At 42.5% G+C, this 24,874-nt stretch overlaps 1 protein-coding gene and 1 non-coding gene across 3 annotated transcripts in view; both read left to right on the top strand.

Annotated features, from left to right (window-relative positions):
• PIR (pirin) overlaps positions 1 to 24,874 on the top strand; it is an 87,846-nt gene that overhangs the window by 57,295 nt on the left and 5,677 nt on the right. For both annotated transcript variants that reach the window (XM_004449063.5, XM_004449064.4), the window contains exons 7-8: positions 12,026 to 12,070; positions 19,284 to 19,366. In XM_004449063.5, coding sequence (XP_004449120.1) covers positions 12,026 to 12,070; positions 19,284 to 19,366 — 128 coding nt within the window. The remainder of the gene's footprint in view (positions 1 to 12,025; positions 12,071 to 19,283; positions 19,367 to 24,874) is intronic.
• LOC111759175 (U6 spliceosomal RNA) lies at positions 5,833 to 5,935 on the top strand. The gene has a single exon (XR_002793258.1). It is a non-coding gene; the product is annotated as a U6 spliceosomal RNA (small nuclear RNA).

Here is a 24,874-nt window from a genome sequence, read left to right as displayed (position 1 = left end):
TGATTTTAGAGCAAATACTTACGATGGCATATATGCTTTAATTTTGTGGTGCAGTGCTCTTTTCCTTTTGCATCTGCTTCCCTTCCTTATCCACCCCTGTTGGTAGCCTGTACATATTTTTCCCAGACATAGGCTATATCCCAGATATGCCGTTGAATTATGTCTTCCTGAATTGTTCTTCAAACTTGTTTTTTTTGCACTGGCATGTATGTACATGCAAATATGCACCTGTACAGGGTTATTTGGTCATTGCTAATTAAGTGGAATCATATTTTCAATACTGATTTTGCAAAACGCTTCCAATCTACTCAGATGGCTCTTTTTAATGGTGATATTCGATGCATGGATTTCCCATCCTCTATTGGTTATGCTGCCATCTGGGCTTGGTTCCTTTTCCTTGGCTGCTGCAGACTGGCCTGCAGTGAACATCCTTGCATGTACCTCCTCCCGTCTGGGGGTTTATTTTCATGGGGCAAGTTTCTGGGAATGATCAAAAGGTGTATGCGTGCTTAATTGTTAAAGATACCATCAGGTTGCGGCCCCAAAAGCCAGTGGCACTTTCCATCAGCACTGTATGACAATACCAGTTTCCCTACAACCCCACCAACAGGAAGTGTGTGGTTTGTGTTAGTATTTGCTGTGCTCTCATCTGCCACCTCATGAGAGAAAGCAAATCCATCAGCTCAGAAAGCTGTACTTCTATTTCTTTTTCCTTTTGAATTTTAAACCCGAGATTTGTTTTCAGATACATTTTTGGAAACATACAAAAGTGGCTCAGAAGTGCACCTTTTCACATTGGATCCCTGTAAACCTACTTTAAACAAGTCTGCTATAAACCCAGCTATGAAACAAAAGAACCTGTCTTCTCCATGATTTCCCTTCCAGTTATAGCGTGCTCGCTCTCGCTCGTTCTCTCACACGTGCACACTCAGTCCATGCTTGCATTAGCTGATACATCCAAAGTTTGAGGCTTTCCTCCTCTAGTGCCAGATAAACTATCAATTCAAGACACTTATTACTTACAGATGTGATAGCCCTGGCTGCCTGGAATCCGACATGTTAGCTGATCAAATTTTAACATGAAGTTGTTTGAGTCAAGTTCACCCTTTGTCTTCTCCCCCCCCCCACCCCTACCTTTCCAGGACAAATTCCATCATAAACCCCCAGGATTGTCTAAACTGATTTTATTTGGGTGCTTTATTGTATCAAATGTTCCTTGAAATGTGTGGGCCCTTGGCTGGGTCCTGGATAGGTTTTGTTTATAATATATTGATTGTTTTGTTACTCATGGTAAAGGGATTTGACATGGATGTCTGGGTTATGTTTGGCTTTTGGCATTAGCTTTGCAGTTTAGCTAATTTGATGTTGATTTGATTGTATCATTACCAGACTAATGGAATAGAAACTGAAGCATAAACTGCCACCATCCCAGCCCTAATAACAGGAAAATGTATATGTCCCAAGAGACATCCAGTTAAGGGTGACTGAAGACAACTCTCATGAACCAGACTAGATATTTTCTAAATTCCTTCCCATAAATAGTATTGAAATCGATTTTTACCATCTCTTTATTTCCTTTGGGCTAGGCATGTTTCTCTTGAGTTATGCTAATCTTGCAGAAAACAGATGTTTCATGCAGTGATGTTTTTGGAAGGTAGTTGATATCAGGAATTGAGCTGGACTGTGCATCACTTAGAAAGAATCCAATTTGTCGAGTCTCTGACAGTACCAGATTCCTTTCACACTGGCCACACATTTTTCATATTAGCTCTTGGCTAAAATAAGAATAAGTAGTTGTGTTGGTGTGTGTATGTGTATGTGTTTCGTGTGGTGACTTAACCATCTCTTGTGAGGCAATCTGATTTTTTCCTGCTGTAAAGTCATGTACAGATTACACTGTTTGTTATCACTCATTGAGAAGAACATAAATCTGTATTTCTAGGAAAATATCAATCTTCTCCAAGAAACTTATGCCTGCTGGTCCTCACATCCCCTTCATCTTCTGACTGACTGATATATCAGAGTTTGGCCATCACCAGCTACTCTGTTTTCTCCATCTTTCTTCACAGCATCTCTGCTACTAGGTATTTGAAAGCATGATCTAGAATGCTAAAAATGGAGAACTGTTGTGGTATGGGAAAATTTAATTTTCCAAATCTTTCTGCTTCTCTGAACTTCTCAGTTTTTCGTTCAGTATGTAGCAAATTTCATAAGAGAACATGTAGTCTACCTCTCTGTGGTAGGCAATCCAGTGGCCCCTTAGTTCCTAGAACCGATGACTATGTTACTTTACATATCGAAAGGAAGGCTGAAGATGTGATTAAGCTGAGGATCTCAAGGTGGGGAGATTCTCCTGGATAATCCCATGTGGGTCCAGTGTAATCACAGTGGTCCTTAAGAGTAATAGAAGGGGTCAGGAAAGTCAGAGGCAGAGAAAGAGATGTGACAATGGAAGCAGAGGTCAGAGTCATGTGATGGCTGGCTTTGAAAATGGATGGGAGCCACCAACCAAGGAATCAGAGCAGCTACTAAAAGCTGGAAAAGGCTAGGAAATGGATTCCCCACCACCACCAGAGCCTCTAGGAGGAACACAGCCCCACTGACACCTAGAATTTAGCCCTGTGAGACCCATTTTTAGACTACTGACTTCCAGAATAGTAAGATGGTAAATTGTTATTGTTTTAAGTAACCACATTTGTGGTCATTTGTTACAGCAGCAGTAGGAAACTAACACACCTTCTTATATACTGTCAATATATTTTTGCTTCTGTGTTAACCTTTGTGGAAAAAGAAAAAGGAAAGGAGCCACATCTTCCTCATTTGATTTAAAAAGTAGATGTTAATGCCATCCATATGGTAGCTACTCAGCAAATCATATTAGGCTATGTTAAAATACATCTTATTGTATTTGTTTCCTATATTGCTGCATGACAAATGACCCCAAAACCTAGTACCTTAAACGAACATTTGTTATCTGACAGTAACTCACAACATAGCTGAGTCCTCTGGCCCAGGGACTCCTACAAAGCTGCAGTCAAGGTGTCTGCCAAGGCTGCAGTCATCCCAAGACTAGCCCAGGAAGGATCCGCTTCCAGGCTCACACTCATGATTGCTGACACGATTGAGTTCCCTGAGGGTTGTTGGCTGGAGTCTGCTCTCGGTCCCTTGCCACATGGACCTCTCCATGGGGCAGCCCACTCCCCACATGGCAGCTGGCTTCATCAGGGCGAGCAAGCAAAAGCACAACAGAGGGAGACCAACACGGAAGCCAAAGTCTTCATGTCACCTTATCTCAGAAGTATCATCCCATCACTTTTGCTTACTCTGGATTAAAAGCAAGTCACTAGATGCAGCCCACACTTATGAAGAGGAACTTACAACAGGGCATAATACCAGGAGGTGAGTTTCATGGGGGTTATCTTAGATTTCAGTCTACCACACTTAGGACAGATCTTGGGACAAAGTACCCCACAGTTTTCCACATGGTCCATGACGCAAAAATGAGATAGTGATTTTTTTTCTTTCATTTTTTATTTCTTTTAAAAGTAATGATTTGAGTTAGCCTGAAGAAATACATGTTAACAGAGTTTTCCTCAAGAGTTCCTGCCTGAATGTCTTTTCACAGTCATCTCCTTTTTAAGGAGAATGCCCCGAACATGGATGAGTCATATAGGATTTTAGATCTTCTGATGTTTTCATAGAGACAGCAAAAACTGATTTTATTTCCTACACAGAATACATGATTTAATTCATGGCTAGTTTTGCACAAAGCTTTCTACCTACCAGAGCTACCTTAGCTGCACAGAGTCCTCGGTTCTGGGAACTAGGGGGCCACTAGACTGCCTTCCACAGAGGGGTAGAGTATATGTTCTCTACTGAAATTTTCTTTATTGATATACATATACTGGACCTAAAAGTGAAAAGTTCAGAGAAACAAAGGGATTCGGAAAATTAGATTTTCCCATACATGACGGTTCTCCATTTTTAGCATTCTAGGTCATGTTTTCAAATACCTAGTAGCAGAGATTAGAATCACAGTTCCCCTCAGACTTGGAATACACATAATAGTTACAGGTGTTAATCAAGTAAGTCTTCAGAGCAGTGGTATATATGAACCAGAGCCTGAAATACAAAGTTATCCAGAGAGCTGCTTCATAGCATTTTCCTTTGGATGAAATAACTGTCTCTTTCTTCTTGATTTGTAGGAGCTCTTTATATATTCTAAAAACTAGTCATCATTTATTTGTGTTGCAATTATATTCTCTCTTTTTTTGCCTTGATTTTTGTTCTATGCTATTTTTAACGTGTCATTATGTTCCTTGAGGTTACCGCTTTCTGTGGTTTCTTTAATAATCTTTCCCTAGCCAAAGATCATGAAAATGTTCTCTCTTTTATAGATGCTTTGTTGTTTTGCCTTTCATACTGACATACTTAACCCTATTCGGAATGGGTGATCACACGTGGTGTTCTGCAGAGGTACAATTTCAGTTTTCGAATACAAGGCTTTAAAAAAGAAACATGCCAAAAATCCACTCTGGGCATGTCATGAACATTTTCGGGATTTCACGGTTCATGGGCTCATCATGTAGTAAAAGTGATATTCACAGCTAATACTTATTAAGTGCCGACTGTTTGCCAGGTACTGCTCTGTGAAAACTTTATCTGTATTAACACATACAATCCCATTTTTCAGATGAGGAAACTGAGGTACGAAGAGGTTAAGTCACTGATTCAAGGTCACCTAGATAATGAGTGTTGGGGCAGAAATTAGCACACTCAGTCTGACATTAGCTGTGCCTCTCAACCACCATCTTGCCTGCACAGAACAGATTAATGGCCTTTATTGACCATTACCCTACCAGCTACACCTTGGGCATATTCTAAGTAAACCTGAGATTTTGCATATTTGTTTAAAAAGTGACTATTTTTAAAAAAATTTTTAATGTGCCATCTTACCAGTTAGAAAATGGTAATATTGTGTTTTCTGTGGCATCATCTTCAGGAGAGAATAGATTAAATTGATGGTCAATGGAATGTAAGAAACATCTAAGCATTTTAGTATACTTTGATTTTACTACACTTTTTGCATGTTTTCTAGATGGCATCTAACATTTTTTTCTTTTAAAAACAATCAGATGTCTAAATGTGTCCATTTAATAATGTTAGAGATTATTAGGACATTACTGGCTTATTTTAGGTTTCTCTTACCTTCTGAATCCTTATTTAACCCTTAAAATTTTACATGGTTTAGTTCTTAAATGTCTTTAAATTTGACTTCCATTGGAGAACAAGTTAAATGTAATTTTATAATTATATCTCTCTATTTAAATTATTTTCTAAATTATTCTGGGCAATGAAAAACCAATTGGGAATCATGTCTATTTGAAGAGGAGAGAAGTCCTTTTCAAATGAAATCAAGAAATAATAGCAGTATGTGTTAATTTAGCTAAAGAAGTATCACATTACATGCCTTGGTGGTGGGAAGACTTCATGTAGACTTAGTCTCTAAAGAGAAGAATAATTTTCCAAGGTATTCTAATAAGTGTTGTTCTCTTGCTCTTTTATGAGAAAGAAAACAATCGGCAGAGCTTGCCCTCCAGTGAGCCAGCATTGCTCTGGGCATACGGGAGACTGTCTTCTGAGAGTTTACATTCCAAAGAGCTTACTCTGCTCATGCATTTCTTATCAAAATGATACGTTTCACTTATTTCTGAGTTTCTCTGTTTGTCTCTGATGCAATCAGTGTTGAGTATTATCAGTGTGGACCAAGCCAGAGTGGAAGAGTGTCCTGAAGGCTGCAGCTGTTATTGTTTAAAATACAGGGTCTAGAGCTTGCTTCAGCAGCACAGATACTAAAATTGGAATGATGCAGAGAAGATTAGCATAGCCCCTGCAAAAGGATGACACGCAAATTCATGAAGTAGTCCATAAAAAAATACAGTGTCTTTAGAGGTGGCTCCAGATGTTCTATGCCCCTGGTTTATAAACACAGACCATAGTGTGTGAGTTCTGTGATGTACGAAACTCATTCTGGGTATATCTTGTTCCGGAAAGCCCGTTCTCTCAAGTGCCTGTTTGTGTGAAACATGCTGTGCAGTCTTGTTGGGCATTTTATTGCTGTCACCCACCAAATGTGGTAAAATGGGCTTTCTCTTGTTTTCGATGGATGGGAGTCCCACATGTTCATGTCATAACCTCTTTCCCAGATGGTATAATTGCAAAATTGGCATCTGTCTTCTATTAGCTGTTTCTCTTTAGTTACAAGGTAGGGGTTAAATGTCTGTTTGGGGCCAAGCTCATGCATCATATAGTAAGCTATCAATCGCTGTATAATCAGAAAGTCCAATTTATGTCACCAATTCTAGACTGCAGTGTTCTGGGGGAAACAGACAGCACCTGAAGAGTCACAGGGTGCTTGATGAAGACAGCAAAGACCCGTTCTCTACATTTTGGGGAACAGTGACCCTGCCTAGCTTTGCTTATTGGCATGTAGTGTATTCCCAGAGGAGAACAATTGGTTAGGTTTGGGGAGGGGTGCAGTGAGGAGCGATGGGGTCATCTCTGTAGTGAGAACCCTCTCTGGCCTGGGTGACATCCTCACCAGAAGCTTCCAGAGCAGCCACTACAATCTCCTAACCTACATAAACTCAGAGGAAAGTGGAAAAAGAAGGAAGGGGCAGGAAACGGAACTGACATTTGCTAAACCATCTAAGTGCCGTTTGTGTAGGTAGGGTGGGGTGTGCACATGCACACGTGTGTAGGTATGTACATGTCTATATGTCTGCCCACATACACCATTACCACCTGAGCATCACAGCAGTCCTGTACTGTGCATATTCTTTCCTTATCTTACAAAGAAGGAAACAGGCGCAAAGCAATTCAAGAGTCTTGTCCTAGATCTCTTCGTGCATGACTTGTAAACCTGCACTTTCTGCCTGTGATTGTGTGTTCGTTTTATTTGCTGTCTTATGGTTATTTAGTTGGTTTGTTTTCCATGACAATGCCACTGCAAAGCCTCCTCCAAGGCTTCTTGCTGCCTCATCCTTCTTCCATTCCCCAGGAGTGGTTTTGCTGGTTGAGAATTAAATTTGGCGGTGGGAAGAGTGATGGGGGGGCAGGCCAGTGGTGGTGACGCTGGAGAGGAAATAGAGGACCAGGCTGAGAAGAGTCTGGGTGCTAGGATCAGCAGTGCAGGCTTGTCCTGGGAGAAAAGGTAGTCATGGAAGAGTTTGAAGGTCCCTTGTAGAAAATTCACAATAGCTATGGTATAGAACATGGATTGGAGGCAGCCGGTTAGGGGACTTTCTTTCATCTAGATGATTTGATCTGTGAAGGAAAAGAAAGATATGAAATAAATATGGTAAAATATTTGTTCATTATATCATCCTTCAGACCGCTCTGACTTTCAAAAAATTGAAAAGAAAAACTGTTCTCTAAATTTGAGACAGAAAATGGGTTTACAAACACTTTGGTCCAATTATGAGGAAACAGTAGGCAAGCCCAAACTGAGAGGCACTCGACAAAATAACTGGTCTGTGCTTTTCATGAAAGAAAAAGACTGAGGGACTCTTTCAGATGAAAGGAAACTGGACATGACAACTAAATGCAGCTTGGGATCCAGGAGTGGATCCTGGTCTAGAAAATTATTTTTCCTTTTGTCCTAAGGCCATTAGTGAGACAATTGACACAATTTGAAGAAATGTACATAGATAATAGTATATTGTATCGTGTTAGTTTTGTGGGTTTTCTGAGTGTGCTGTGGTTATGCAGGAAAATACAGCCTTGTTTTTAGGAAATACCTACTGAAAATCATTTCAAGGTAAAGGAGCATCCTTTCTGTTACTCTGAAATGTTTCTGAATAAAGAATGATACATGTACATCAAGAGAAGAATGATACAACCTATGTGAAGACATGGCAGCTTTGGGGGAATCTGAGTGAAGAGTTTCCAGTAATTCTTTGCTCTAGTTTTGAAACTTTTCTGCATGTCTGAAGTTATTTCAAAATAAAAAACTATAATTCGATGGAGTGAGGAGGGGGAGGGGAGGACGAGGCAGGGTCTGCTTCTGTCCTAGCCAGGTTGAAGGAGAAGTCCATGGTGATGGAGCTGCCTGCAGAAGTTTCCTTTGGGGTCTGGCCATGGGCATGACATGGCAGAGTTTGCAGGGGCAGTGCATTCTGTCCTTAGTACGGTCCCCTCTCTCCTTCCCTCCACAGAGTGGACCGTAACTATTATGGGTTTGGTGTGTCATCAGGCCATGTGTTTATACTTTTTCTATTCTTGAGGAGTAGTTGAGTTGTAAAGCCCTTTGAAATGAATTCTAAGACTTGGGCAGGAAGAAAACGAGTTGGGTACAGGCAAGGGATGTACGCAGGGAAGAAGTTCTCATTAGGGACTTTTGCAAGAATTAGATTGTGAGGAAACCTCCCTGGAATACAGAGCAAATGCTAGGGAAATAATTGCCATCTTTTTAAAATATTTGCATTTTTATATGTTTGGCCAAAGAAGGTCTTGACGTAAATTCTGTTACTGACTTAAACTTCCTGCCTGGCCAGAGGTCAAGTCCAGCCTCCATCCCAGTTCAATTTCCTTTGTTATTCTTGGAGGGAAGGGAAGAGCTTCCCGGCTGCAGAGTGCCAGTGCCATGGAGGCCAACCATGTTTGTCGAAGAAAGGAAAATGTAAGGAGTGTGACATGGAACAGAGCAGTGAAAACATGGGGATTGTGTCCCTTCCTGATGCAGAATGCAAAAGTGGGAGGAGAGGGGAGGAAAGGTGGAAAAATGAGAAAATCTCATGGGAGAGCCCTGCTCTCAGCAGGGTATGGGGCCCAGGCATGTAAGTGATGGCTGAGGACAGTGGCGTCTGCTTGGCCAGCAGGGAGACCAAGGGCTCGGAGGAGGGTCAAGGTTGTGCACGGCTGTCCCCTTGGGACTTCCTGCTCATCCCAGGCAGCCTGTGGCTCCCAGTGGGGCCAGAGATCCCACCAGGTTGGGACAGTGACTCTAGGGAACCTTCTGGGCTTGGCTGGGGAAAGGGTCAAGGTGGAAGGGACTCCCTAGAGGTAAAAATTTTCCCTGATAGAGACTAGAAGATAGTGCGTTAGGGAGTTATGGTTTCTTGGAATGCTGCAGGAGCAGATGTTTCTTTGTACTATGGGGATTTTATCTCCCTCCCATATGCAGGAAGGGAAGGTTTCCATTTCCCTTTATTCCCATCTCTATGTGATTTCTTTGTTTAACCTGTGGGGAAGTGCCATGCCCTTAGACACATAGGCTTATGGGGGAAGGGGTTAGCCTTTCCCCAGTGCATGTCAGGGGAAACCGAGCTACAGCTTGTTAATTGTTGCAAACCTCTAACACCAACAAACTGGACAATGTAGATGAAATGGACACATTCCTAGAAATACACAAACAACCTACATTGTCTCTGCAAGAAATACCAGAACTTATCAAACCAACCACATTTAAAGAGATTGAATCCATCATCAAAAATCTCCCAGCAAAGAAAAGTCCAGGGCCAGATGGCTTCACAGGTGAATTCTACCAAGCATTTCAAGAAGAACTAACACCAATCCTGTTAAAACTCTTCCAAAAAAATTGAAGAGGAGGAAAAATTACCCAACACATTTTATAAAGCTAACGTCATGCTGATGCCAAAGCCAGATAAAGACACTACAAGAAAAGAAAATTATAGACCATTCTCTCTAATGAACATGGATGCAAAATTCTCAACAAAATACTTGCAAATAGAATCCAACAGCATATCCAAAGACTTAATACACCATGACCAAGTGGGATTTATTCTTGGTATGCAAGGCTGGTTCAACATAAAATCAAGGAACATGGTAGACCACAATAGCAAACTGAAGGTTAAAAAACCACTTGATTATTTCGATCAATGCAGAAAAGGCATTTGAGAAAATTCAGCATCCTTTCTTGATAAAAAGATTAAAAGGAAAAGCAAACAGACCTGGGTGATTATGTGTGGTCTAGTTTTCTGCTAGGAGGGTGCATAAGAAGCTAAGGAGGTGGAGGACAAATGCAGTTAGGGCAGTCAAAATGATCCCAAATAAAAACCCACCTGCGCAATTGAGGGCTTTGAGGTTTTGTCAAACATGGAAAAAATTAATTTTTAAATATCTTGCAACCATGAAGAGGGGTAGGCTATACATCTTTACAGTGAAAGGCCATGCAGTCTTTTCCAAGGGTGTGTTACGTCTGGGTTTTGACATGGAAAAGTATCTACAATAGAATATTCAGTTTGTTTTGGATTTTAAGCAAATGATATATAGTACATAAAAGGAAAAACAACTGAATACACAAATACCAAATTGCTATGTAACTATTATATGTGTGTGTATGTGTGTGTGGTGCTTAGGTATGAAGATTGCTGGAAGATTCTCAGTTTAGATATTACTCATTTTTGCATTCTGAGAATGTTTTTAAATAAATGTGTATTCCTTTCCATAATCAGAAAAAAAGCAAAGTCATTCGCACTTTGAAAAGGAAACAGTTTTCCATGGCTACGTGTCTAAAGGCACAGAGAAGAGAGGGGTATATTTATTGCAGAGTTGGATTATAAACCAGGCTAAAGGAGACAAGGGAAGCTCAGCACCCTTTAGAGAACAGAGCCAGCCCAGCCCGGATGCCCTGTGGAATGGGGCTGTAAACTGTGGGCACATCTTCCCAGCATCTCCCGTCAACACCCTCCCCAAGGGTGTACCACTGGAACACCCCTTGCTGTGGCCTTATTCATCTTTGTAGCTCCACCTCCAGGGCATGCATGCGATAGATGTTCGATACATGATGGCACAAGACCGAGCAAGCAGATTAATAAGAGAGAAAACAAAAAAGTGAGCTGTGACCAAATAGTGTTACTCCCAGAGGGATAAACTTATCCTAGTAAAGTCTTAGAGAGGAACAACTGTGAAACAGGAGGGTGGAAAAATAGCTTCTGGCATCCACCTGAGTGCTTTTGTTCATTGGTTTGGTTTGCCATCTTTTGTATTTCCTCAACCAGACTCAATTTATGTTCATTTTCACCAGTTATTTCTTTTCCTGTGTGCCTCCAGGGTGCATTCCAACCCATCAGCCATCACAACCCCATCCTGAGAGGATTTGGTCCTCCCTGTCCCTTCCCTGCCTGCCTCTGTGTTTATCCCACCACCAAGTTTCCTCTCACCCTGGGCCCTGCTTTTCTGGCCTTGAACTCTACCCTACATTTCCTTCCCAGATCTTCTCCTTTTCCTCTACAGGGATGTGTCCTAATTGCATTCTGAGCTTGCCATTTCTAGGTTCATGTCTGTCCACAGAACTGCTGCACCTCTTCTGGGTCATGAGCACGATACATAAGTGTCCACAAAAATCAAGTATTGGTGCCAAGAGTACAATTGCAGGTTGTCTGAGGTCCCCAACTCTTGGCACGATGGGTCACAGTAAAGATCTGGTGAATACTATGTACCCTCTTTCCGGAGAGATGGACACACTTGGACAATTCTGTGGACACCTCCAGGGAGTTCACAGACCATTGGAAGCCCATTCATAACGCAAAGATCATGTGTCCCTGGAAGTGATGCTCTATTTTAAGGTGAATAAAAAGAATGAGTTCACTGGAAACTGCAATGCAACTAAGTAAAGCAAAGTATATTTCTAGCATTATCTTCATGCTAAAAACTGCCTGGAGGTTTAGTAAACTGAAGGAAGAAGTCCAGTTGGCTTCTACAGTTAATGTCATGATGTTAGAACTGGGAGGAAGAGTTGATTTGTTAACACTTCAACTTGTGGCAAATAGCATAAGGCCAAGGTATTTGTAGACAGTGTATTTTGGGGACTCTTAAACATTTGGGGCCAAGTCACTTAGCTTGAACTGGGAATGTGTGTGACACACTTGCATGTGTGTGTGTATTAAACAGCTCACAGAACCGAACTTTTAAAATATATGCCTGACTTCAAATCTTATCTTGCATATTCTTTTTTTGTTCCTTTTAGCATTATGGACACTAACCTTTTAATGTCCTTTTTCAGGGTGGACAAGCTTCATTTATACCATTTCTGGAGATGTATATATTGGTAAGTTGTGAGTATGTTGCTATTGCAATATCATTTAAAGATCTGAAGGGAAGGAAGTATAAGACGGAACCTTCTCTGTAACTGAATAGTATGCCTCCTCCTTTCCCACACCAGCTCTCTCCACATCCTTGCACAGATACACAGGGCACCTCTCACCTTCTGGTGTATTCTGCGAGGGAGGAGAATATAAACACCAGTCAAGACCCCAGCCATTTTACTGAGACCTGAGTGCAGACAATTTAGTGTGCTGACACCTCACTCAGATGTCAGCAACCCTCTTCCTGATAAAGGGATGGAGCTGAAACGGGCTCCAAGGGGGAGCAGGAATCCTTCTCTCTCCTGGGAGGTGGAAGGGGGTGAACTTGAAGTCCCAGGAGCCTCTGAGGAATCTCAAAATCTACTTTCTCCTCTTCTGTGGTTTGTCTGTGAGTTGCTTGTTGAGTTTAACTCTAGACGGGATGCTTGAGACTTAACTAGCTCTCACTTTATAGAGGAAGAATGTGATGTCTGAAGAAGAACCCAGAACTCCTCAACCCTGCTCCCCACTCCCCGCCCCATACTCTCTGTTCCTCAGTGCAGGGACCACACCATCTACCTTCCCTTTTTGAGTCTAAACCCTTTGGCCAACCCAGCAGCAGAAGGGACAATAAGTCAAAGGAGCCAGAGAGGGTGATTCCTGCCTGCATCTGCTCCCACCCACCCCATCCTCCTAGAAGCTGCAGTGGGGCCGTGTGAGGTTGACAGGAACCCCTGCAGAGGGTGGAATTGGGCCCCACCCACACCCCTGTCTAAACTTTTCACTGCTCCCTGGCCACCTTCCACCTCTCAGTATCTGGACCCCTTTGCCTTGGGCTTTCCCTGAAACCTGGGAAGGCTGCTTTTTCCAGGTCAGGGCAGGATGGAAATGCTGGGGAATGAAGATTCTAGACGCTGCCTTGCCCTCAGGTGGGATAACACTGGGGCTTCTGGAAAATAGTGGTCCTGCAGACCCACGTATTTTGAACTTATTTCGAGTACGGCATAAATGTAGTTAACTCCTTTTTCACCAACTAGCATTTCAAATGCAGGTCAGAAGCACACTTCATTCTACTTCAGCAGTCGAGAGCATGGGAAAAAATTTAGTAGTCCTATCACATACCTTAAACTATATGACCACCTGGGAGAGATGAGGCATCATTTGTTTTTAGGATTGTTTGAAAATCCTGTGAATCAGATAGTTACTTTATAAAAATAGAGGGGAAAAGTGCATTTTTATGGAGTTAGCACTCCTGGCTTAGGACTTCAAGAGAAACAGAATAATACGTGCAAATGGAGTATATTCAAGCAAGCACATGAATTCTGAGGTGGCAAAGATACCAGAAATGTGTGTGTCGCCTGAGAAAGAGCAGGGATCAGCAAATTTTTTCTTTTAAGGGCCAGATGATAAATAAGTTCGGCCTTGGGGTCCTTATGGCATGAGCTGCAACCACTCAGCTCCCTCCGTGGCCCCAAATCCACTGGATGATATGTAAATGAATGGGCATGGCCGTGTGCCAGTAAAACTTTATGTCCACTGAAATGTGAGCTTCATATAATTTTCAAGTGTCACAAAATACTCTTCTTTTGGTTTTGTTCCAACCATTTGAAAATGTCAAAGCCTTTCCTAGCTCCCAGCCTGTATGTAAACAGGCAGCTGGAGGCGGGAGTTTGCCAACTCCTGAGCAAGAGCAGAGCTCCCAGGTGATTTGGGTTTAAATGACATTATAGGGGGCCAAGGGCAGAAAAGCTAATGAGTAACCTGCAAAGTGGGTTCTCATCAGTAATTGCAGCCTGGTTGCCTGACATTCTGTTTGAGAAGTTAAGTGCCAAGTGCTGCGGTGTGTGGGCTAAGAATGACCTCTGGCCTGCCCACTTGCTTCCCTCGAGACGAGACAGGATTTTTCTGAGTCAACCCTTCCTGGGCCTGGTTCCCCTCGTGACCCTGGGTCACAAGTGTCAGAGATCTGGCAGGTGATAGGGTCTTGGTCTATCATCTTGGAACTAAAGTACATCTGTCCCGAGGAAACTGCACCTTGGAGAGAACTCAGCACACAAAACTGGCCTCTCAGGGACTCTGCTTTAGCCAATGAGTGCCGGGCCAAATGACCTCATTTAAATTTCATCTCCTTCAGTTCCTTCTCCCCACCCCCTCATCGGGGTGTTAATGCAAAAAAACAAAAAAGGGGGGGAGGCAAAAACAAATAGCAAGAGAGAAAGAAATGACAAAGCAGAAATAGCTATTGAGTGTATACTGATTTATACAATCCATAGAGAGAAGCCTGACAAAGTCTTTTCTGATTTTACTGCCTTTATTTTATCCTGCCCATAAAACCAGGATGGCATCAGCCAACCACCAGTAAGCTCGGAATTGTTCTTTCCAAAATGTCTGTCACCTCCATTCTGTTGCAAAAAATTTCTCACACACATTTATTTAGTGTACTGGGTTGGAATAAGCAGACTACAATTTGGGTTGAGAAAATGATCCGGGGATACTCCATAAAATTTTATGATGACTATTGATGGCAGGAAGCGTTTAAAAGATGGACATCAGTAGATTTTGTTTGAATACAAACAGGTGTCATTTTGAACATCAGAAAAATGCCGGACATCTAAGTAGCTCTCTTAAGTTAGACATTTTACAGTTCAAGGTGAGTACACTATACTCCAACCTGACATCCTAAAGAAGAGAAATGAAGCAAACTAAAATAAGGCCAGTAGAGTTAGCACTTTCTTATTAAAGAAATGTATTCATTTGAAATGCTTTATGCTTTTCAGGGATCTCCTTAATTTCTGATATATTTGGTTTTTTTTCCCCCAACAGTGGAAAGCCTTCTAAGCTGACTATTGAGTAATAGCTTTCATAATTGCACAGGAGAGAGGGAGACCTCTGACAGCAATCTTTTACTGAGGCAAAAAATAGTTTGACCAGCCCTCAGCTGGAACCTGTGCCGCATATGATTAAAGAAAATAAAAACAAAATAAAAAGCCATGGTCAGAAAGCCAATAGGTACCAAAGATAGGAGTGCTGAACCCCTTCCCCGCAGCTGTGTTGAAAAAGATTGCACAATAACACAGAGATCAAAAGGATAGAAGAGTTTATATCCTGTATCCCTAAACCATGGTATGTTTTATCACCTTGGCTGCCGGTCTCTTAGAAGGACCGTAAACTATTGATACCTAGAAAACATTACATTTAGAAATCTTAAAATGGCTGTGGTTATTGAACACAAACTGGCTTATGCAGTTGGTAAAAAGTTCCACCAAATCTACTTAAATAAGAAATTATTTGGGCTTAGTTTGTGTTCAGCCCTTTGCTCCTGGTTCTGGCTGATATTCCAAAGTTTGACATGGCTTCTGGGATCTTACAAAAGGACATGGCACAAGCATAAAATAGAAGCTCCCTTAATTGGCTGCCACTGTGTTCACCAGTGCTTCCCATTCCTTGGCCTTCACCTTGAATAAGCACCCAGGACGTCCACCTCCTCTTTGTCTCTCTGACCACTTTTCCTCGCATCACCTGGGTTCTAGTGACCCTAAAGGCAGTTGTGTTCATTCTCAAATCTGTTTATGCCATTAATACCGCTAGTTGCAATCATATAATTTAATTAAACAAGCTGGAAATCAGTGAAATAAGTGTGAAAAGTGAGTGGGCATTTCAAGAACAGCTAAATGAAGTGCTTTGTAAAACTGAATGGCAAAAAAAAAATGCCTTTTGAGAGAGATGATGGCAAAAAGTTGGGGAAGTCATGATAATCTAGAAGTTAGGTGGTGCAGTCATTATGGGTGTGGTTTATAAAGAAAGGACCAAGTCCAATCAACAGACTCACCTTGATTGTATTTCTACAAATTGGCAAATGACTGCACATTTATGCTTTACGTTAAAATAAAATGTTGAGGCAGTGTGGCTTTTTCAATATAAGGATCACGATTGCATGAGATGAGAGGGCGTCAACTATACTTATAAAATTGAGGCTACCAAAACCTACGCTGGAAGTTCCAGAATGCGGGGAATAGAGAGCAAGTGGGCCAGCTATACTCGTAAAGAGAAGAAGAACCTGTATGGCAAAAAGCTGCACAGCAATGACTCACACCTTGAAGATGAAGTGCTGACTTGAACATAGGTCTTAAAGTAGTTTTGCCCTTCTTCGACTATTGAGGCAAACAAAAGCTATTTGCAATTTAATTGTTTTCAGTTCAGTTTTCCTCAGTTGCACCAGTAGATTTAACATTCTTGGCAAAGATTCTCGATGGAAACTATTTAGTATCTGATCTGGCTCTATTTATCACTGAAAGTAGTTAGGAACAGTAAAATATATTTTCATTAAGACTTATTTTAGGTCCAGGAGATAATCAGGTAGGTGAAATATCACAGAAATGACCTGAAACTGAAGATAGAATCAGTCTTTGCACTTCTGTGACCCTGTTTGAAATATTTCATGGAATAATACAAGATGTTGAACCTAGAAGCCCAACTTCAGTGTCTATAAGTAAGGTCTGCCTGAGGATAGACACTGCGAGCCAGCCCGCCTGCCAGCAAGGAGAGCTGTAGATATTGCATCCCATATACAGTTAGAATTAGAGCCCTGTGGATGAGCAGAGCTCTTTGTTTCTGCATTAAGATTTCCTCCCTGACCAATAAACACTGCAGCCAGGCACGCTATCCTGATGGGAGGTGCAGAGAAATCCCAGCTCAGCGTTCTTGCCAGCTGTGTCTCTGGCCAGCTCATTCCATCAGAAAGGAAATGGAGTGGCTGGATAAACAGGCTTAGCTTATGTGTCATGAAACATCTTAAGTGATAAGGTTAGGGGCCAGGAGTGGCCCACATGGGTAAAGGGTGTTATATATGAATTAACTGACGATAAAGACAGTGGCCTGTTGCCCCCAGGCAGTCTTAGTAAAGCATGCTTAATCATTTATTTGAGATAACCTCCTCCGTATCTCAGTTTAAATATTACCCAACCTAAATGAGATTCTTCTTCGATTCCCGAACCTCTTTTCTCTTGCCAAATCCTTGCATGAGTGGGAAATCAATGACATTTCATCACCCACCTCCATGGCATCTGTTGACTTAAACGTGGATGGAGAAGAGCCCTTTAGTGGTGTGCTGGGGCCGGCCTTCGTCAGCTCACAGGAGCTGATTGTGCTCCTGTTTCCTGATGTCATATTGGTAGTTTGAAATTGGGACTGTTCACACCATGGAAACTGGCACACACTCCAAATGCGGCCCGTCTCCCTCCCTGCCCCCCCCATCCCTGCACCATGAAAGCCAGTTGTTAAACATTAACCAACACACCTTTGCCTCTAGGCCAGAGGTGCTTTATCTTTTGGGGGCAGTAGATCTTTACCCCCCCCCCCCACCCTGCCACTCTGAGTAATTGTGAATGCAGTAAAGTTATCAAAAAGGTTAAAAAACCACATGAAAAAACTGGATCTAGCAGCAGGTCTACTCTAAATTCGAAGCAGTGGTTAACATAAATGATAGTTTGAGATACCTGTAAGACTGTTAAGTAATAAGAAAATATCTATCATTTCTCCTGGAGACACAGTCGTGGATCAGGCTAATACCACCGTGATTTGTTGGCTTTTTGAAGGAAAGGCTGCCTTTCAGTTCCATGTTAGGGAGAATAAAGACGTAATCTATTTCCCACTCAAGTTTGCAAATGCCCTGAATTCTCTCGGACTTCTTGGCAGCACGTTAACTCCAGGTTAAGGAGTACTGCTCGATTTGAACCCTATTTCAGCTTTGCAGGCATCACAATGAGCCCTCATAGGTTGGCTCCAAAGTGGAGGTGAGAAGGAGGATTAATCTAGAAAATAGAGCACTGTTTGGACCCCAACCCATAGCCACAAAATTCCCCAATTATGTTTCTGTTCATCTAACGACTCCTGAAGCTCTTGTTTTCATCTAGATGAGCGCTTCCTCCTGACTACTTATCCCTTGGCTTTAGCTCACGGGGCTGAGATGGAGGCCCTTGTGTGTACGTCCAAAGACAGGCAGGGGGGCTCCCCTGCACATCTGCGGGGGCCGCTCCCCCCACTTGGACGGCTCTCCCTCTTGTCTGTTGACATGTCTGGCTTTTTATCCAACTGGAAGTCTCAGCCTAAATCCCACCCCCTCTCCACAACCTCTTCTGCCTGTTTTGGCCCACTCAGGCTTCTCGCTCTTTTGTGGAACCCCCGTGTGACCGTCAGATCATTCCATCCCTCTGCTCTTGTGAGAATCCTGTTAGACTTCCCTCTTCCACTGCCCCCTGAGTCGTTCTCCGCTCTGCCTCTCAAGTCCATCCCTGATTTGCTGTGTCCCCTGTCCCAGGCCAGACTCTAATTCACTTTCACTTAGACTGTTAACAGTACACACCTCATGGGCAGCACTAGCTGCTGTCTTCACCCGGCCCCCATTCATTCCCGTTGTCATTTCTTCAAGACGTGCATCGGGCTGTGTTACCCTCCCATACCCGCACTCGAGAGCTCTCCGTGTTATGTGGATACGTGGGGCTCTCAAGTTTTCCTCAGGCTGAAGCCAGCCTACATCCCTGAAACTCTTGGCATCGCAATCACCAGAAGCTCTGGCGATGGTAGAAAGTTCGCTCTTCCCCTCCTGGAGGGGAGGTCCCAGCCCCTTTTGTGCAGCCTGTTTGCTAGAATGCCCTTTTTCCTACCTTTGTGTCCTGAAGGTGTTTCTAATCCTGCAAAGCTGTGTTCAGACTTAACCAATGAGAAATGAGATGTTGAATTATTTGAATGCAAAGAACCTTCTTTGCACATCTTTGTGTTTCCCCATTGTATCAAGGGATTGTAGAGGCTCAATAAGTACTTGAATCCATGCAACAGCAATTTTCCTAAGTATGCTTAATTCTTAGGAGGTTCACAAATTACCCAAGGTAACACTCTTATAAGCACATAATGCCAAGGACTTTGCTTTATTAATTGAACATCTATTTGGGTATGACGTTAAGAGTGAAAATGAAATGCAATTCAGCTTCCACCTTCCTGTTGTTTTCTACATCAAAAGCCAGCCAGTTTCAGACTTTGGTAATAGAAAATCTAATAACCAAATGATTTAAGGTGATTCCTAAGTCTCTTGTGTCTGAAATTGAAGTTAGTAACATGGTACTGTGCAGTTGACCAAATATGTAACCAGAGGATAAAGGTACTATAATAAGTATTAAATTTAGTGGGCCATCTTTTTTGTAGGACCTGATGAGGCACAACAAAAAATAGAACCTCATCACACAGCAGTGTTGGGGGAAGGTGATAGCGTCCAAGTGGAAAACAAAGTAAGTATTAAAAATCCTTTAATTTTCTGAACTTGCACTTTCTGCTTAGTTTCCAGGAAGATCCTTCAATCTCCTCTGTAGCTGGAGTGTTGTGTTTTTTTTCTCTCTCATCTTTTAGAAAGAAGTCATGGCACACAGTCAAGTTTATCAACCCCTTTCGTTAAGTTCTGTTATTTCTACTGGTTTATTTAAAAGTTTCCCCTACACTGATTTCCCATCTTCTAGACTCACGTTAAATTCCTCTGGTTCACCCCTAGAAATTTGAGGCTGGAGGCAACACATCTTTCTTGTCTGTGAAATTGTTTTCTTTATATCATTGTTTTTATTTTGTTTTTAACTTGTGTGTAAATGGATTGGTGTTCTAGAAGTAGAAACCTGGTGCGGTGCATCCTCACTTGGAGCTTGGCTTAGTCTCCCAGGGCTGCCAGAACAAAGTACTGCAAACTGGGTGGCTTCGAGCATAGAAATTTACCCTGTCACAGTTCCAGATCAAAATCCAGGTGTTGGGAGGGCCATGGTCCATCAGAAACCTCTGGAGGAGGATTTTTTTTACCTCTTCCAGCTTCTGGGGTTTGCGCAACCCTTGACGTCCCTTGGCTTGTAGATGGCGTCATCCAGTCTCTGCCTCCTCCATCTTCACATGGCCTTCTTCTCTTCTCCATGTCTCTATTTCTTCTTCTCTTCTTATGAGGATACCAGTCATATCAGATTAGGGCTCACCCTAATCCACTTTGGAGCACATCTTCAAAGAGCCTGTTTCCAAAATAGGTCATATTCATGGACCAGGAGTTAGGATTTGAACATGTCTTTTGGGGGGCACATAATGGAGCCCTTTGTAGGTAGCCCCCATCTGAAACTGGGAGGAGGATGCAGTGTCTTTCATCATCCTTTCGTGATGACACCTTGGCTTTTTCAGTAAAGTTTCTAATATCTTAGGAGTCTGGAAGCATTTCTTTCCCCAGGTTTCCAAGTTTATTTCCCATGTCTATTTCACCCTCTCTTGTAATTCACTTACCATCTCATGAGCCTGTGAAACCAATCTGAGTGCTTTGGGGCAGTCTAATAAAAGGGGTCAAGAAGATGATCATACAAACCACTCTTGAAAATCAGCTTAACTTTGTAAAGTAGGGATGAAAACTATTTCGGTTTGATGGAGAGGTAGTTTGACTGACTCCCCCTGGCCCTCTGGTCCTGGTGCCATTTAATGCCACAGATTTGAGAGATGCTTACATCTTAGCCCACTTTTCTGGCAGCCCACCTCCTGCTGCCTGAATCATCCGCTACAATGCCATGACCTGGGAAGGAAACAGAAGGAAAACCTCATAACACCAGAGGAAGTGCTTATCTCAAGGTCTCTGCCCTTTAGTATTAGGTTGAACCACACAAAACTGCCACTTTTGACCTACAGCAATGACAGCTGCATATATTGCAACCTAACCCAGGAAAGAGGCCCAGAAGGCTACACACAGGCCAGAACCTACCGACAGAGGATATTTTTTTTAAGATTTTTTTATTTTATTTTATTTCTCCCTCCCCCCCCCCCCGCCCCAGTTGTCTGTTCTCTATGTCTATTTGCTGCATGTTCTTCTTTGTCCTCTTCTGTTGTTCTTCTTTGTCCGCTTTTGTTGTCAGCGGCACGGGAATCTGTGTTTCTTTTTGCTGCGACATCTTGTTGTGTCAGCTCTCCATGTGTGCAGCACCATTCCTGGGCAGGCTGCACTTTCTTTCGCGCTGGGCGGCTCTCCTTATGGGGTACACTCCTTGCACGTGGGGCTCCCCTACGTGAGGGACACCCCTGCGTGGCAGGGCACTCCTTGCATGCATCAGCACTGTGCATGGGCCAGCTGCACACGGGTCAAGGAGGCCAGGGTTTGAACCGTGGACCTCCCATGTGGTAGGCGGACGCCTTAACCACTGCGCCAAGTCCGCTTCCCCAGAGGATATTTTGGACATGTTCTGCTTTCCCTTGGCAGCGGCAGGTAGCACATTGTTGGTGATAAGATCTGGAAGCCGAACCTGAACACCCATAAGTGACAAGGAGAGCCTGAAAGTCAGGAGGCAGCTGGGAGAAGAGCAGTGGGCAGGAAAGAGCCAGAAGCAAGCAGCCATCCAATCACTGGCAAGCAGCTCTCCCCACTTCAGGGGCTTCACTCCCTTCCATGCCCTTCTCTAATTGTTGCTGTGCCTAAGCATAGCCTGAGCCATCACTTTTTGAAGAAAAATTGGATTTTTAAAAAATTGGCATTTAAAAGGGCATGTGCTGCTTATGTCCACGAGGTAGTAGAAAGTTCATCTTAGATCACACCAGAAAGCAGACTATGTGGGTTGAGTCCTGGCTTCTCTGATTTGGCAGCTGTTGACCTTGGATGCATTTCTCAACCTCTCTGAGCTTCAGGTTCCTGGTCTCCAAAATGGGAATAATGAAGCCAGCCTCGTGAGGTTGGTGGAAGGATTATGAAAGATTAGTGTGTCAAGGGTCGAGTCTAGGATGGAGCACAGGGAATGGCAATATATGACCCACAGTCCAAATCTAAATCTGTTTTGTAAATAAGGATGTGTTGGAACCCAGCCAGTGCCCATTCACATATGCAGTGTCTGTGGCTGATTTTGTGCCCCATCGGCTGAGTTGAGTAGTTGGCACAGAGGCTCTCTGGCCCACAAAGCCAAAAATATTTACTCTCCAGCCCTTTATGGAGAACATTTGCCAAGCCTTCATCTAGCACACAGTGGGTGCCCATTCATGTTTGCTGGAAAGTTCACTAGTCCAGACACCTCACTGAACAGTCAGGCCGGTTGCATGTTGCCTAATGAGGATTCACACCTTAGGCCCTAAGGCTAAGGACCTGCAACTGTTTCTACAGCTAGAAAAAAGGCCCTTGGGGACCCTGACGCACTCAGGCTTCAGCACAGGGTTTTCCTTGCTTGGAACTGACTATGCTTGAGGATGAGGCAAAGGAGGCGATGTGATTTCTTAGTGTTGCCCCCAATGCCATTTGTGCTGAGCTGTGGTCAAGAAGGAGGGGCTGATTTGACCCCTGTTCTCCTTCTGCGTGTGTTGTTCTTGCCTGTCCACTCTTCCTCATTTCCGTGTCCTCCACCATCATGTCCATGGTTGATTGGCAGCCGAGGCAATTTCCCCTAGCATAGCCCATTGCTGGGCAGGGAGGTGGGGAAGGAAGGGACGACATAGAAGATCACGCCTTTCTCCCCCCATCCCATAGCAGTTGGCCCATTTTAGGCAGGACATGCCAGGCTTCCGGGACTCCTGTGTCATCACTCAGAGGATGGATTAACTCTCGTGCCCATTATCCTGAAGTCTGCCATGGTGGGTAGCTATTGCAGGATGCTGGTTTATGCTTGATTTAAAAGTCCTTAAGCCAGATCCGCTGACTTCTTGGAGCAAACCCAAACCCCAACACTGGCTTCAAAACAGACTTAGCACTTCCAGGGTTCTTAAGAGAGTTGGGATAACTCTGGGCCACTGTGGCATTTAATCCTGGGCTTGCACCATTTGCCCTGGAACAGCTTCTGTTCCATGAATGACCCCCACTTGGCACTTTAGAGTTTGACCTGAGTGACGGTTGCAAGGCTGGCTGCACAATTTGTAGCACATTGGTTTGACATGAAAGGCTCATTCTCCTTAGACCTGTGCTTATACTAGTGCCCTATTGAGAAGATCTAAAGCCTCATGGATTAGCAAACGCGCTTGTAAGGTTGTAAAAATCAGGCAAGCAGTTCCTCAAAGGCCATCTTCACAGCCATACTTGAGGGTAACCTTACGCTTTTTATTGGCACCAATCATGGGGAACCCATTACATCAGTAAAGATGAGTGTTGGCCAAATACCGCATTTGAGTAAAATAAACATCAAAAGACAGAAATATAACAAAACACACTATTAAAGCTAGAGATGATTTTTTTGCTTATTTGTGCAAAAGTTCAAAACAAAACAATTACTGTTTAAAAAATTGGTAATAGCTGATTGTTTTATCTTTCCATTGACCTAAATAAAGATAAACAATGAAGTCTCATAAGAGCAAATGCATACAATTAAGTCATGCAGAAGCTCAGTTTCTGTTCTGAGAAGTTGCCAACCAGCCAGTTTGGGAGGCTGAGCACATCCAGTCACTGAAATGAGGCCACTAAAGGGAAACTGATGACGAATTCTAGTGGAGAAGTCTGTGGTTGAACAGCCAAATGCCTGGGGCTGCTTTTGTCATCAAGGTCACTAGTCCTGAAGAAGAGCTGGATATGGTATGGAGGAGATGAGGACAAGCTGAAACTGACCAGCACTCCTAGTCTGCCTGTCACCAGACCTAACAACCACAATGCTCTGAAAGCAGTGGGCACTCTTCCTCTTCCACCTTCCAAACTGCACACAGATTTTTCTTTTGCTCAGCACTAAGTCACAGCAAAGGGGTGCTGGGAAATATCATTCCAGCTAAACTTGGTTATAGTGGATAAGTAGATCAGTATACCTAAGTACATATATCATTACCCTCCGACAGAACGACAGTTACCCTTAATTCCAAGTTAAAGCACCTATTTCTAATTAAGTAAATTTATAGAAATGTATATATAGTTTTAGGATTTTTATTTTAAAAATGGGACTTTTAGAGTTAACACATTTATTGCTTCAAATACATGAATCATTTTATTTAATGAGTTGAAGATCTAATAGCCATTAAGCCTGAAATGCATTTGACTATAAAATGTTTCCACAAACACAAACTTTAAATATATGTGTATGTGTTTATATATATATATATGTGCATTTATATCTTAAACTTTAAAAATCAACACATTTATTGTGGCAAAGTTTTAAAAAATAATGCAGAAAAGCATCAAGAAGAAAAAATTTACCTATTTTCCATCACTCAGAAATAACCAGTGCTAACATTTTGGTGTATGTTTTCCCTTTTTCACTACATGTTTTTTCCCTAAAAATTAGAATCATAGTATATTTATCATTTAGTGATGTTTTAAAAGCTGACAATATATTATTAACATTTTACTACATACTTATAATGGACTTACGATATTTCTTCTTTATAAGCATACCGTAATTATTTAACCAATCCCTCATTGTTGGATAACTATGCCCAATTTTGCTATAACAAGTAATGTTACAGTGAGCAAATTTTGTATGGAATTGATTACTCCCTTACATTATATTTCTGAAACTGGCACTAATGTGTCAGGGGATATCAGGAATATTGGGGTTTTTGAGTCATATTGTCACACTGCCCTCTGGAAGGACTATTGTACCAATTTAGAATCTCCCAAACAAATATGAAGGTATATGTTTCCCTGCAGCCGTACTAAGACTGGATATTATCATTTTTTAAAAAGTTTTTTCAGTGTCGAGCAAAAAAAATTCCAATCCTTGTTTCTAAACTCTTAGAGATGTTAACATAATAGGACTCTTGGAGAAAAGTTTGTGTGAGCAGATGTCCCTTGGATGCTGTTTTTTTAAAGCTCCATTTAATGCAACATTTATAGGGCCCAT

Source organism: Dasypus novemcinctus, chromosome X (assembly GCF_030445035.2).
Source record: "Dasypus novemcinctus isolate mDasNov1 chromosome X, mDasNov1.1.hap2, whole genome shotgun sequence".
NCBI classification, from domain to species: Eukaryota; Metazoa; Chordata; class Mammalia; order Cingulata; family Dasypodidae; genus Dasypus; species Dasypus novemcinctus.
This window is presented reverse-complemented; position numbering and strand designations above follow the sequence as displayed.